This window comes from Lepidochelys kempii, chromosome 5, assembly GCF_965140285.1.
Source record: "Lepidochelys kempii isolate rLepKem1 chromosome 5, rLepKem1.hap1, whole genome shotgun sequence".
NCBI lineage: Eukaryota > Metazoa > Chordata > Testudines > Cheloniidae > Lepidochelys > Lepidochelys kempii.
Window position 1 is genome coordinate 84,685,642 of NC_136384.1, and position 15,559 is coordinate 84,701,200.

The 15,559-nt window shown below is 39.3% G+C and overlaps 1 protein-coding gene across 1 annotated transcript in view; it reads right to left on the reverse strand.

Moving 5' to 3' along the window:
* Positions 1-15,559, reverse strand: part of SYK (spleen associated tyrosine kinase) — an 81,323-nt gene that overhangs the window by 13,180 nt on the left and 52,584 nt on the right. Inside the window, exons 4-7 of the mRNA XM_073344903.2 lie at positions 14,701-14,839; positions 13,052-13,133; positions 12,188-12,240; positions 3,373-3,441 (exon numbers count right to left, since the gene is read on the reverse strand). Coding sequence (XP_073201004.1) covers positions 3,373-3,441; positions 12,188-12,240; positions 13,052-13,133; positions 14,701-14,839 — 343 coding nt within the window. The remainder of the gene's footprint in view (positions 1-3,372; positions 3,442-12,187; positions 12,241-13,051; positions 13,134-14,700; positions 14,840-15,559) is intronic.

The following is a 15,559-nucleotide window of genomic DNA, read 5'->3' on the forward strand; positions in this document are numbered from 1 at the left end:
AAAAGGGCTTAAAAATGACAAGCTCAGAATTTCTAGTGGACTGGAACTTGCTGATTGAAACTATGAGCCAAATACATGCTTGATAGTAATACAAACCTGGAGCCTGAATCATAAAGATTTAAAGTTATGAAAGACCAAAAAGTAATTAGTTTTGCATTTTGATAAATAGTAAGATATTTTGATTTGTACCTGATCCAAATTTATATATGGAAGTATTCTACCTCTTTCATTTACTAATATTCATAACCAAAATCCAATAAGTTAGCACTCAGACCTTACTAGCTAAGCAAAGACCAGACACTGGCTAAGACATTTTAGCCCCCACTAGATGGCACTAGTTGATTTAAATTTTCTTTTTTGCCAGGTGACTTGAACTTCCTTTGTTTAAAGGAATGTGTGAACTGTCTATTTTGAGTCACTGAAGGAGCTGCCAGGAAACATTTTGATTTGACATTAAGATATAAAATCAAACATGATCTATTTTTAAACTTTTTAAAATGCACATTCTAGAAACTACTGGCTGTAATTAAGGAGAAATAATAATCTTCCTAATTAATCAAGTCTAAATAAACTTTGACGTCCAGCTCAGTACGTTAATTTTTGAGCATGGTTTGTAATTTTGCATTATCATAAAACCTGCATTATTGTTGAGTACTCATAGACATGTACTGTTGAATGGCTATCAAATCAAGGTTCAGAAGCTACCTCCCATTTCCTAAAAATATCCGGCTTCCCTTACAAATATGTGCATAATAACAGAAACTGCTCTCCAGGACTGCAGTTGTCTTCACAACAGCCACACAAAAGCACCTATTTTATTTGTTAGGGTGCTATTATTTGTTAGGGTGCTATTATACTGCAGCCACCAGACATTATTTTGTTGCACAACAGACTTTCAAAATGTGATTCTGAAATCCATGTGTCAGAAGACAAGGCTGCCTTTCCTAGCACTAACTTGAGATCCATTCACTTTGCGCATTTGGGGCCCATGTCCTGCACCCTTTGAAAGCAACAGAAGTCTTATTATTTCACTCTACCTCATTTTTCCCACAATTTTTACCTTCCACTGTCACAAAGTGCATGAAAGAGACTGGACTACAGTAATTAATATGGTTGTAGCTGTTGTGTGGCAGCTTCTGGAGCCTTAGATCAATGTATGGTCATACCACTAGGATTCCATAATCTTCCATCAAATGCTGGGTTCTTACTGGGATCACTGGGAGTTATGGCATGAAACTGAGAAAGGGAAAATTTAGCCATAAGGAAAAGCTTTCTCACAATAGATGTATCCCACTGAGGGAACAGTCCTCCAAGGGAAATAGTGGAAGCACGATCACTTAGAACTTTTAACAGTAGGGTAGAGAAAACACTAGTAAATATGTAATAGCACTGAAAGGCAGGTAGTTTAGAGGAGAGGTTTTCTCTATCTGTAATTTATATGATCCCCCAAAGCTTTTAATGTGCATTATATTGCCACAGGAAACAGAGTTGTAGTTTCCCTGAAACAGTCCACATTTTCAGCCCAAATCTCACAAGGTAGTTTGATTCTGGGCTGTCAATCTGTAACCGGCGAGATCCCGCCTGATAACCACACGCACATTTGTTTCTGAAGGAGTGAGAAGAAATCCTGAACAGTTGTGTATTAGCCATTCGTGCTAGAAGTTTAGTTCTGAAAGAATAAATGTGGCAAAACAAGAATGTCGCTAGCCTCTTAAGGGACTGCATGTTGAAGGAAATTTTTCAAGGAGAAATTTTCAAAGGCAGAAATGAGAGTTATATGCCCAACTTCCACTGAAAGCCAACAGGAGTTAGGCGCATCTAACTCCCATTTCTGCCTTTGAAAATCTCCTTCTTAAATTCTTGGACACAGACTTTGCTATGAAACATAAGATAATACAACAATACTTTGTCTTATGAAACACTATTAATGCATCGGTTAGGATGGTTGATAGTCACCTAAAACTGAATGACGGTCAGGAGTCAATGATGGTAGTGCAAGTCACCTGCAATACCACTGATTAGAAGGTGTATCGACTTGCTGAAGAAGGAACAGATAAGGGTGCTGTTGGTTGTCTATAGTATTTTGTTGCTGAGTGCTTATAGAAACTACTTTTTGTTCCTGATGGTGCTCGCCACAGAGTTCCATTCCATGTCGCCTGTGATCCAGTGTGCATGTGAGCCTACTGGGAAGGTGGATGGGAGTTGGGTGGTAAGTACTGAGGATAAATGGCATTGATTAGATAGCACCAGTAACCAAGATGGCTTTTTCCCCCATCTATGCCTAGAAAGAATTCAGACTCCAAGGAACTTATTAACCAACAACAATGTAATCAAACAAAAACACCTACACTCCTCACATTCAAAATCATGGGCAAATTTTCAGATGGGCTTTAAAATCTGTGTCCATAAGTATTGTGCCCACAAACAAGCACATGTGCATGCAAATGGAGCACTTACAACAAGGCCTTCTTCTGCAAGTCCTCACATGGTGCCCAGCAGACAGCAAAGGTTGTTCGTGCTCCAGCATGACAAATAAGGTAAGCACTAAGCATAGTGCTCCACACTAACCAGGAGTAAATCTCAAGCATCTTTTGTGTCTGCTTCTTTACTTTCAAGAACATAGGGTAAAAAAAGGGTGAGGTATGGGTGAAGAAAGGACATAAGTGTTATTCTCAATATGCAATGAAGCTGTTAGGTATGTGCTTGAGATTTTGCCTCTATACCTATCACTGTGCAGCGATAATTTATTGGCCATGTAGGAGTATTCTCTTTAATGCAGGATTGAGTTCTCTGGCACCCACTACCTACTTAATTGTGCTTATTCTTGCAACACTGCACTTGCACAACGCATGATCAACCCCAAGACATAACGACAAGATCTGTGCCCATAAGTTCTGCAGAAGCATTTTAGTTGTTGTTTGAATATTTGACCCTAAATGTACTCACTAATACATAAAACAAGCCAATTTTCTGATGGCTAGTAATTGTTTACATTAGAAATATAATTTTGTACTGGTATAATTTATTATTTTTAAAAGTATGTCCCTTATATTGTATCTCAGGCATACTGAAAACAGTGCTAACATTTCTGGATGTGAGGAATAAGTTATCTAAAAATACAAAACAAATCTTCTACCATTGCTAAGGATCAGGCACTGGTTTAATTCCATTAACCAAGACCACATCTGTGCATATGATTTGTGATTAGATAAAACAAGGATTAGAAGCAAAAAGATTATCAAATCTACACGACCAAATTGTTAGTAGCCAGACACATGCTTAGTATCAGCAAGCTGAAAAAGAAGTGAGGTTAGCCAAGTGTGGGTAAATCTTTTCACTCATTCAAAAACGTACTAAGACTGTATTATGCACCTTTTTGCTGCCAGGCTTTGGAAAGGTGTACGATTTGAGTCTTGAGATAATTCCACCTGTTGACCAAGTCTAGAAACCATAATGTCAAAGAGGAACAGTTAATGTGTCAGGAAAATATCTAACGGTAATTTATAAACAGGTGTATTTTTACAAGAACAATCTTCCAAAACACTCCTGTTATTTTCTCTACTCTGTCTTTAAGTATACTTTTAAATTATTACACTGTATCAAAAAGTATGCAAAAGTAGCATGTAAAATCTCCAACAGATCTTCCTTAAACAATATCACTCCCTCCCCCTTCAAATCTCTCCTTTAGAAATCATTATATCCCAACATAAAGGAGAAAAACACAACTGTTACATGTTGACTAGCATCACTGGGATAATTTCTGCTTCCAGTTACACTCTTGCAATCCCACTAATTTTAGTGAGGTTCCATGTGTGTAGAGCAAAATTTAGTCCTTCATATTGTATAGAATTTCCAAAGTTGGAAAATACACCATACTTTGCAGAAATACAAAAGGCAAATTTGACTACAGTTATAAATCAAAGACAGTTAGGCTTTTCTCCCAGTCATTCACACAGTAAACTTCTTCCACTACTACTGTGAAATTCTTACTCCCTAAATAAACAGGATTTACTAATGTGAAGCAAATAATACTCCACCTATAATGTATTAAGGTTAATACAGCTATCCATTTGAAGTCCACCTTGGTTTTAGAGTTAACATAAGATGGTTATTTGGTTATTTTTTAAAAAAACTACATAAGCTGAATTGAACGCAAAACAGTATTTTGAAAAACAACAACAACAATAGATTTTGATTTCCACAAATGCAGTCGTGTCTATATAAATTAATTGAAAACAAAAGCAAATATGTTGTTCAGCAAGTATGTTATATGAGTTGATTAGCCTAATGCGACTGATTAGCCCTAAATGGCTTTCTCTAAGAAATAAACAGGTACAAAGAGCACACATTTAAATTTTTGAAATAGTATTGTGTTGGACTAACGATTACACACTTACAGTTGAGATGGCACTTTGACTCCTCTTTTCAGTCACGTAAAACAGTCTCAGAACTTACTTTTGAGGTTGAAGGTTTAGAACTTTTCAAATAATTAATTTGGACATTATTTTGAATTATCTTATTATTATAGCTGTATTTTCCCCAAAGCTTTCTTTTTAAAAGGACCATTTGCTTTCACACAACTAAAAAAGCAGCTTTGTTTTAAAACATCAAACTTGGCCAACATGTACATATTCCTGTTTCAGGAATGGGTGCTGTGTGGTGTGAGATAAATTTTAGGACTGAAATATCAAAGTTCCAAGATTTTAAAAATTGCATATTTGAATTGGTTATTTTCCTTAATCTGACAATGTTCTCTTTCCATATGGGATCAAAAACCTTTGGGAACTTTCTAGTTATCTTGCAACAAATGAACATATCTTCTAAAGCAGTGTTTCCCAAACTTGGCATGCTGCTTGTTCAGGGAAAGCCCCTGGTGGGCCGAGCCAGTTTGTTTACCTGCCGTGTCCACAGGTTTGGCCAATCACGGCTCCCACTGGCTGCAGTTTGCCGCTCCAGGCCAATGGGGGCTGCGGGAAGCGGCGGCCGGTGTGTCCCTTGGCCCGCACCGCTTCCTGCAGCCCCCATTGGCCTGCCGCAGTGAAGTGGGAGCTGCGATCGGCTGAACCTGTGGACGCGGCAGGTAAACAAACTGGCCCAGCCCGCCAGGGTCTTTCCCTGAGCAAGCGGCGTCCCAAGTTTGGGAAACATTCTTCTAAAACGTTTAGTGTTTTTGTGTAGGGTGAGCACTGTTCATCACACTTTTCCTGTAACAGTCACTCCTTAACTTTTGACCCGACCCCTGTACAGCTGTTTGTAAGGCTTTAAAGCTAATAATGGCTAACTCACATGACAGTATTGCAGACATAAAAATGCATCCTAAAATGAATATTTGGTAGAAGTTGAAGGAGGATGGCAGTACCAGTCTAAATAAGTTGGCACTCATAAAAATTTAAAAACTAATTAGGTTTGGGCCTAGGACTTACATGCCTAGTTCATGGTAACTACTATATAAATATATTAATATAACAATACTTGGACAGATGACCATTACTGAAATCTGGGTGCTCTAGACTTGTTGCTTCTCTGTATTGTTAGTGACTGATCTCAGGCTCAAATCCTAAACTCATTTCCTGGCCTAAATCCAATCAAGGTTTTAGGAAGATGCTCAGGGTGAAGGAATCATCCCCAAGGTGGTAGAGCCAGTGTCTGAAGAAGTTTACTTAGGGTCCCTTTACATGATGGGAAGGAAACTGTCTCTACCCTGCCCAACTCTTCAGTGGAGTACTGCTATATATGGGAATGATGAGCAGGGCTTCATGCTCTCTGTGGTGTATGCACCTCTTGTACAGCCTTCCAACACCCTGTCTCCCCTTTCTGCTCTGGTTTCACTGCAAAGGAGACCTCAGTGTGGCAGAAGAGGGAACTGGATTTTGACATCTTGTCTGGTGGCTTAGTGATAATATTACAGGAGACCCTACTGCTCTGTTAGTCATTGATGCTCCAGAGGATGAACACAAGGAGCTTCTCCAAAGCCATAAATTGTGATCTTCACTCTCATGAGCTAAGAAATACTGGAACTACTAGAGGCTTGTCTTGCAAACATAGCAAAGTCTATGACAGTATTCTTGTCAGCAAGTTAAAGAAGTACGGGCTGGATGAATGCACTATAAGGTGGGTAGAAAGTTGGCTAGATTGTCGGGCTCAACGGGTAGTGATCAATGGCTCCATGTCTAGTTGGTGTCAAGTGGAGTGCCCCAGGGGTCGGTCCTGGGGCCGGTTTTGTTCAATATCTTCATAAATGATCTGGAGGATGGTGTGGATTGCACTCTCAGCAAATTTGCGGATGATACTAAACTGGGAGGAGTGGTAGATACACTGGAGGGCAGGGATAGGATACAAAGGGACCGAGACAAATTGGAGGATTGGGCCAAAAGAAATCTGATGAGGTTCAATAAGGATAAGTGCGGGGTCCTGCACTTAGGACGGAAGAACCCAATGCACAGCTACAGACTAGGGACCGAATGGCTAGGCAGCAGTTCTGCGGAAAAGGACCTAGGGGTGACAGTGGACGAGAAGCTGGATATGAGTCAGCAGTGTGCCCTTGTTGCCAAGAAGGCCAATGGCATTTTGGGATGTATAAGTAGGGGCATAGCGAGTAGATCGAGGGACGTGATCGTCCCCCTCTATTCGACATTGGTGAGGCCTCATCTGGAGTACTGTGTCCAGTTTTGGGCCCCACACTACAAGAAGGATGTGGATAAATTGGAGAGAGTCCAGCGAAGGGCAACAAAAATGATTAGGGGTCTGGAACACATGACTTATGAGGAGAGGCTGAGGGAACTGGGATTGTTTAGTCTGCAGAAGAGAAGAATGAGGGGGGATTTGATAGCTGCATTCAACTACCTGAAAGGGGGTTCCAGAGAGGATGGTTCTAGACTATTCTCAGTGGTAGAAGAGGACAGGACAAGGCGTAATGGTCTCAAGTTGCAATGGGGGAGGTTTAGGTTGGATATTAGGAAAAACTTTTTCACTAGGAGGGTGGTGAAACACTGGAATGCGTTACCTAGGGAGGTGGTAGAATCTCCTTCCTTAGAAGTTTTTAAGGTCAGGCTTGACAAAGCCCTGGCTGGGATGATTTAATTGGGGATTGGTCCTGCTTTGAGCAGGGGGTTGGACTAGATGACCTCCTGAGGTCCCTTCCAGCCCTGATATTCTATGATTCTATGATCTTTTCCTCCTGCACTGCTTATCTATCGCCTTACATTCCACACAACTTTATTTCTGGGTGTCTTTTCCAAGACAAGCTGGGGCCTCTTAATCAGAAATGTTTGAATAATAGATTTTTTTGGTTCACTGGCAATAAAAATATTTTTTTGGGTTGACATGAAAACAATTTTTTTGGAAGTTTTCAAAAAGTCAAAAAAACATTTTGGGTCAAACTAAACAACATTTTGTTTGATCTAAAATGAAACTTCATTTTGGATCAAATGAGTTTTTTTCCTTTTTAATTTTTTTTAAATAAAATGAAAAGTCATTTAAAAATTGAAAAGTGAAAGAATTTAATTTTGAAAACGTCAAAATAAAACATTTGACAAAACAGATTTTTTTCCAGTTTTTTGTTTTGATTTATTTTGTTTTTTCACTGAAACAATTTGCAAAATGGATGCAAATTCATTAAGTGTTTTTAGTGGATCCAAATCTGCCTATTTTGGCTGAAAATAGTTTCAGTTGAAAAGTTTTTCCCACTCTACCCCTAATCAGTCTAGCTCAGGCAATAGCCAAGTCTAAGAAGCAAAGGATGATATCTCTGACTGTAGAGTCCTGTTTAGGGTACTCATTGATGCATGAATCTGGGAAGAATTCCATGCAGATGTGTCTACTGACTGTAAATGTTTTTTGTGGAATAGCAGGCACTAAATAGGGGTCTCTTTATGTAATATTCTCCTGTAGCACATTAAATCTCCTGCTCTGAGCACCTCCTCTTTGTTTTATAGGTCACCATTGGTATTTATGCTAAATTGAGTCCTGCATTCTTTGTAGCTTTCTCTCTTTCAAAGTAGAGGCTAGTGTTGTTATTTAAAAATATGGGCCAAAGAAATATGTGCTTGCAAGTTTAAAATAGGAGTATCATGGAAAGGAAAATGTCAGCTTCTTCTGCAGCTCAGTTGGCTGCCTAGCTATTTTCAGATCCAAACCTCCCCATCTACTTCATGATTAAATACATCTCTCACACAAAATATACCACTCCTTTTGGTAACTTCCTCATTGCTGGTTTTTGTATCTAGAGAATTCAAGAACAGAGTGAGGAGTGGGAAAGTGATAGTAACCAAGAGGGGCTAGTGGCATGGCGGGCTTGTTTATGAATAGGGGTAAAGGAAGATCAGACTAGCAAGTGGGAGAGAAGATGATTGAGGGGATGAGTAGTAACATGGGGCCAGATGAGGAGTAACAAGAGACCAGAGACTAAGGGAAGCAGCAGCAGGGTAAGGTAGGAAGAAGGGAGCCAGGACAAAGATAGGTAGGTGACAGGGGCTTGTTGGAGCAAGACAGGGAGAGGAAGGCAGAACTATATGGAATAAGGAGTATGAGGGAAGGTGGAGAGGCAGAGGGAAATCTGCTTAGGTGAGGAGACCCTGTTGACTCTCTGGTTCGTGGAGATGGAGGAAGGACTTGGGCTATATGCTGGTTGGCAGGCAGGAAGAATCTGGTCTGTGGGAAGAGGGGAGTGGATTTGGCTGCCATGGTTAAAGAGAAAGAGGCAGGTAAGGGGAGGAGCTCCTTGCTATCCAGCTTTGTAAAATTAAAGGGATATAATGCTCCAGGATTTCTGAAAACTCTGATCATAGAACAGACCTAGCATGCTATGAAAATGGTGTATTGGAATCAAGTAGATGGTTAACTGCGAATTCTACATGGTCTACATCAGTGTTTGCAATTGTTATTGATTCTTCTGAGGATGCATTTCTATCTGTGACGTTTGAATTAATTTTTCATTTAAGCCCTGTATATAAGAACTGCTGCATAAGTGGTCAGCTGAACAGTTCAAGAGTTACTGTTTCTCCACAAGGATGTCCATGTGGAATTCAACTACAGTAAGTAAACCTTTTGAGCTCTGTAGATAAAACGATCCCCTGTAATTTTCTATTTTTTCCTTTTATATTAAAAAAGCATAGAAATGACATACAAGGAACTCTGTTAATGCAATACCAATGTTCAGATGTTAATTACAGAAAAGTCTATAAATTATATATTACTGAGAATATATTCTCTTTACAGCAATAATTTTAGAAAAGGAACTAACAAGGTATGCACATAACAACATTGAACTCTTTGTTCTCCCTAACCCTCCTTGCTGTTTTATCATATGTCTAAGAAAGGGCTCAAAACTATTTCAAATTAGGTCAATAGCAAAATTTCTATTCACTTCCATGGCAGAAGACTCAGGTCTATACCTGTAAGTCCCTTGAAGTTTTAGTGTTTTGAGCCCCAGTGCTGAAATCACTAAGAATGTGTATAATTCTACTCATGTGAACAATTCTACTCATGTATAATTCATGTGAATAATTCTACTCATGTATAATTCTACTCATGCCTTTTAAACTCAATGGGTCTATTCACATGAGTAAAAACACACATTTAAGTGTTTGCAGGACCAGGTCCTTAGTATGTAAAGAATCATGAAAAACTATGGAGATATAAATAACATTAAATTATAATGATACAACTAGAATTAGAGTTGCACTGCAATTTCACTGATGAAGTGGAAAGAAGAGTTGGGCCTGTGTTCTTTCATTATATGATCACACAACATTGGTCAATTTAACCTACTATTCAGCTAATAGTATAAAAAAAATAGAACTACTGTTTTTTCTAAGATAACACTTTATAGAGTTTCAGGTGTTTACTTTTCCTTTATAAACTTGCAAGCATATAAGTAGTATTTTCTGTTCTTGCATAAGCTGAATTTTAACATTTTGCCTCCACTAAGGTTGTGTAAATAAGATGACTTGTGTATCACTGACATATTTAAACTTCACATTTGAATAGAATTTTAGTTACACATATGTTGTATGAGCCAAACCTCAAGACCAAGATTTTCAAAAGTGGCTAATGGTTTTGGACGCATATGTCAAAGAGACCTGATTTTCAGAAAGCATTGGCCTCCTAGTCTCTGAAAATCAAGCCACTTTAAGGTGTCTTCAGTTGGCACGCAAAAATTCAGGCATCCAATACTATGGGCCACTTTTTCAAATATTGGCCCAAATCCAGATATTGTATGATAATATAGCAGATTGGGACAGTATTCTCACAAAAATCTCTCTCAGTCTCATGGAAGTATTTCCTGGGGTTACTTCTCTGTGGAAAAAGCCATTGAACAATCTACCGTTGCAGTAAGAGGTGGATGTGTTTTGTGATGAAGTGAATGGATGGCAGGCCACAGTCATTAGTTTGAGCAGTCATAGCATCAGCACAAAAGCTAGAGCTAATCTGAGCCAGTGGGGCAGGGAAGCAGCACTTTTGAGAGCCAGGAATTTTTCTTCTTTAAAAACACAGGGTGAAGCCCTGGCTCCATTGAAGTCAATAGCAAAACTCCCACTGATTTCAGTGGGGCCAGGATTTCACCCAAAGCTTGTGATCAAGGTGAAGATGCACAGCTCTTGTTTATATGAGAAAAAGTGTTTATTTTGTTTTTTAAAAATTACTACGTCAATCTCCCTGACCCTCCGAGGCTCCAGTAATGGCTGTGGTGCAGTCACCCCTCTAACTGGGTTGTGTGAGCTAGTCCGGGACTTGGCCCTTAGTATGTGACTAAGTCAAAGTTGTCCCTGAGGCCGGTGTGAGTATTCAAGCAGCCTATGTACATGCATGCATCAGGCAGAAATGCTATTGTCACATTTTGTGTGTTGCTTGGCAAAGGTATTACATTATTATTATTATTTTAAATATTACATTTTCCTCTCTGGCACCACTGCCTTTCATGTTCTGTTGTTACTGATCAAACACTAAAAGGCTGAACATAGGGTACCATGCTGTTGTTTACCTAAATGCTATCACCAGCCCGCACCTCACCACAGGCTCATGTATTGTATGCTCGCCTGTTTATGTGACATTTCGTTTTTAGCTGATCATCACTCATGGAGAACCAGGACAGTTTACCTAACTACTGCCCACTTATCAAGCTCTGGCTGGTATGGGCCCCTGTAGGCCTAAAACACAGTCTTAGTTTGGGTACATTGGCTCTCTCATTCTTCCCCAGAAAGAGTTTCACAAGAGCTCAACAATTTCAGACTCTTCCTGTATTGTTTTTCTGTATCTGATGTTTCCCTAACTGGAATCCTAAACCTGAGTCAAACTTTCATAAGTGTCAAAGGTACAAGATTCACGTTTTAGATATTTTTAAAAACTGGTGGCATATAGGTTTGTGCCTCTGAAAGTATCCCTGTATTTTCCTAAAATATAACGAGTGATATGATTGCATATGTTTGGCGATCATGTAATTAAAGACTCTTTTGCAGTCCATATGGGCAAGCAGGGCAGTTCTGTTTGGTGTGAACCTCAATTATGAATTTCTTGTGCTTTGTATAATTAAAATTTCAAATTTGGGGCCAAATCCTGCCCCCTGCAGCAGTGAGGAGAAAAAAGAAGAAAGTCTAGATAATCTTTGACTGCCTCTTCATCTTTTGCAGAAGCAGCAGGGCAGAATATTTCCAGACAGCCCAGCACATGGGCCTGGCTGTCATCTCTGTCTGCAAACCACATCCTAAAGGGTACATAGTTTGTGGTCAAACAAGGGTGCTTCTAGCCTCCCAGTCAGCTATAGCCCAACCCAACACTCACTGAAGTCAGTGGAAAAAATCCTACTGATTTCAGCGCATGTTGGATCAGACTTTGCAAAACCAGATGTCAGCAACAAGTGTTAACTGTGGAAATAATTTGTACTTATTCAGCAAAGTGATTCTGTTTTAGCCAGCAGGTTCCTGAAACAGAAGATGCACTATGCAGTATCTCAGCTCCCCCTCTGCTGTTATAGTTAGTGCAGGATCTAGCCAGTAATGTTGCCATAGTGTAGCTTTTTCATATGATAGATCATAATATTTGAATCTTGTGCCTATAAAACAAGCCCAGGAAATTATGTGCTGCATATAACTGAGCATGCATTCATTAAAGTTCCTAAAATGCTAAGAAATACTAAGGATCTCACTTGCTTTTCTTAAACATAAGCATTACTGCTACTGCTTACTCTTACCTTAGGATGCGTTCCAGGAAGTGGAGGCGGACGGGTGTCAAAAATGATGTTAGCTATAAGGAAATCACACATAAGAATGACTTTGTAAGCATACAGATTGCTGCCATTGTTACCAATAGTGGGGAATATAGCAGTGAAAAATAGCAGGTGGATGGCCTCTTACCAAACTACTGATTTTACATACTATGGTTCCAATAGGTTTTACTTATGACCAACTGACGAGATATTGAACACAACAATCACTGTCTACACTGATTGGTAAGTCATGTTCAACACCATGTTAGTTATCACCATGCTACAATATTGTATTCTGATGAGAACTAATTTTCAAGTGAAGAAAAAGCCATTTTTATGACCTGTTGAGACTTTCACCCCCTATTGCTATATAAACTAGCCTTAAGAACCTGGCCCAGAATTTTTTTCTGCTTTCTGGACTAGACAGAATACTTGCCAGGCCTACTGGCCTTGAAAAGCTTGCAGACAATACTTCACCTCCTGAGAAAGAGAAACCATCCCAAGAAGAATTAAAATATTTGCGGATAGCAAGGGATGATTTAGTTGGGGATTGGTCCTGCTTTGAGTAGGGGATTGGAGTAGATGACCTCTTGAGGTCCCTTCCAACTATGATTCTGTGACTAATTGCCATCACGATTAGCATTCATTGGAGGCAAGAATATGGCTCTATATAATATAGAATCTCCCCACACCTTCTCACACTACTTACTATACCTTATATCACTATTATCCCTGAGCAATTCTTTATAATATTCTGCATGTTCCTATTCCTGTAATGAAGAAAATGCACACACCTCTTCTTATCTGTAGCAGGAACATTAGAGTTTTACAATCATCTGAATAACTTACCATTTTCTGAGCCAAGACGTGCACATGGAATTGTGAGGACCCTTTGCAGCCCATCTGGTTTGTATGAATAATGTTCAACTAACTACCAGGGCAAAAAAGAAGAGAGAATGTCAGAAGGTAATGGAGGAAAGAAAATAATGGGCAGTAATACCTGCTGTTTGTTCTTGACAAGTCATTTCACCTTTCTGTGCCTCTGCTTCCCGTCCTACTCTTTGTCTGTCATGCCCACATGCTTGAGGGCAGGCACTGCTTCTCACTGTATGCCTGTACAGTCCCTTGGCTGGGCCTGTAGACACTACTGTGATGTTAATAAGACATGTATTGTTATTAGAACTGGCCTTCGCATTTTGGGGTGGCTTTCCCTGCACACAGACAGTGGAATCACAGTCATTCTACTCTCTATTGTGGGGTGGGATGGGGGAATGCAGGCAGGATTTGCAGCTCTGTTCAGACCACCACAGTACTTTCTCTCAATCCTATCTTTCTAAATTGTGCCTGTGTGTGCACAGCATCTATAGTACATATTCATTATGCGAGGGAGTGGGGGGGGGAGGAGTGTGTGTATGCATTTATTTATTTTACACAGCTCTAGGATCACAGGCAAATCCTGCCTCCCACCAGTATCTGTCTGTGGTGGAAGAATTTGCTTTGCCCATACAGGTCTCCTCATCAATAGTGGAGAACACTAGTAAATCAGCATTTTTGTCAGCTTTTCATTAAGCAGGAAGGATATGCATAGTTAAGGGAAAGGCTAACTACTATATACAACTATAGACTTACATTATAATATATACTATACTATAATATATTATATTATATATATATAATATATAATATACTACAATATAATATATACTATAAAGACTTACATTATAATATATACTATAATATATTATATTATATATATAATATATACTATAAAGGCTAACTACTATATACACTATAGACTTTACATTATACACATACAGTTATAACAATTTGTGTTAATATACTTTTAAACAATAGGCGGCAGCAGAAATCTGCTACTGTTTCATTTTCTTTAGTGCTTTCAATTTACCCATATTTATTCCTTGCAGTGCCTCATCTTTATTACAGACTATAGTATAATCAGCAATCCATTCCATGATTACTTAATCTGGGCCAGGATTTAGACAGACAGTGTTGGTAATGCTGGGCAGGCTGTATCTCTCAGTTTGCCAGCTAGCGAGTCACAGAGCTAAAGAGGATTATGTGTGCCTAGCATCCTAAACTATTCCCTTTGTGGTTACCATACCAGAGTTCTGCCTTTTGCTTGTCACAAAGGATGTTACAGAAATGCCATAGAGCTATTATTTAATCTTGTTTTTACAAATGAAAATGCCTTTTCATTCAAGGAAATGTACAATTCTTTAAATATAACTAGAGCAATTTTAAATTAAGTCAAAATATTTAAAAAAAAACAACAACTACCTGTACCACTTACATAGCCTTCTATACTAAAAACTACTTCCCCCTTTTCCCCTAAAGGATGAAAATCACTAAAAATTAAGTTAGAAATATGTGGCCAATTAGCTAAAGATTGCAGATGTGCAGTAAAGTAAAACAGAAACTGCCTTATTTGATGCTATAAAAACATGATGAGAGTTACCCAACTGACTAATTTAGCAGACCTGCCAGAGGGTATCAAACTTTTTTCCATCTGGTATAGAGAGCTTTCCTGTCTTGTCTCTGTCAATACGATAATGCAGTACTTTTCCTTCACTGAGCAGACAGAGAGCATAGGATCCATTGTTGTCCCTTTCCCTGATTCTGAAATGACAAGAGAAATATCAAAGGTTATTCTCAACTAGTAGCAAGCATCTGTATTTTGGAAAAAAAATCATATTTTCTACAAGCTTTCCAAAAGGAAATAGGGCTAAATCTGCATCCCAGCTTTTGAGTACTTCCCTTAAAACTCTCATGTACTTTTAGTGTAAATTTTATAAAATGGAATTTTCTAAAGTTTGTTTCGAATTTTCTGAAGTCATTTTCCTTTCGGGGAGTGTGGGGGGGGGATGGGGGAGAAGGAAATTCCAACATGTGGCGCTATTTGCTAGGGAACAGCAGAATCCTGTGTTGTGCCCAACAGGCATACTATGGGCAGGTCTACACGAGAAGTGCTACATCGGCAAAGCTGCACTGATGCAGCTGGCTGCTGTAGCACTTCTAGTGAAGACGCTCTATGGCAACAGGAGAGTGCTTTCCTGTCAGCATAATTACTCCACCTCCGCAAGAGGTGGAAGCTATGTCAGCGGGTGGGTGTCTCCCACCGACATAACGCCAGTGTGGATAGCACTTAGGTCATTATAACTTGCCTTGCTCAGAGGGGGTGTCTTTTTCACACCTCTGAGCAAAGTAAGTTAGATCAAATTAAACAGTAGTGTAGACCTTCCCTCAGTGAGTCAAGGGCTCTGAATGCATGCACTTTTGTGCACTTGCCGGCCTGATCCAAAGCCTAGTGAAGTCAGAGACAGAGCTCTTGTACATAAC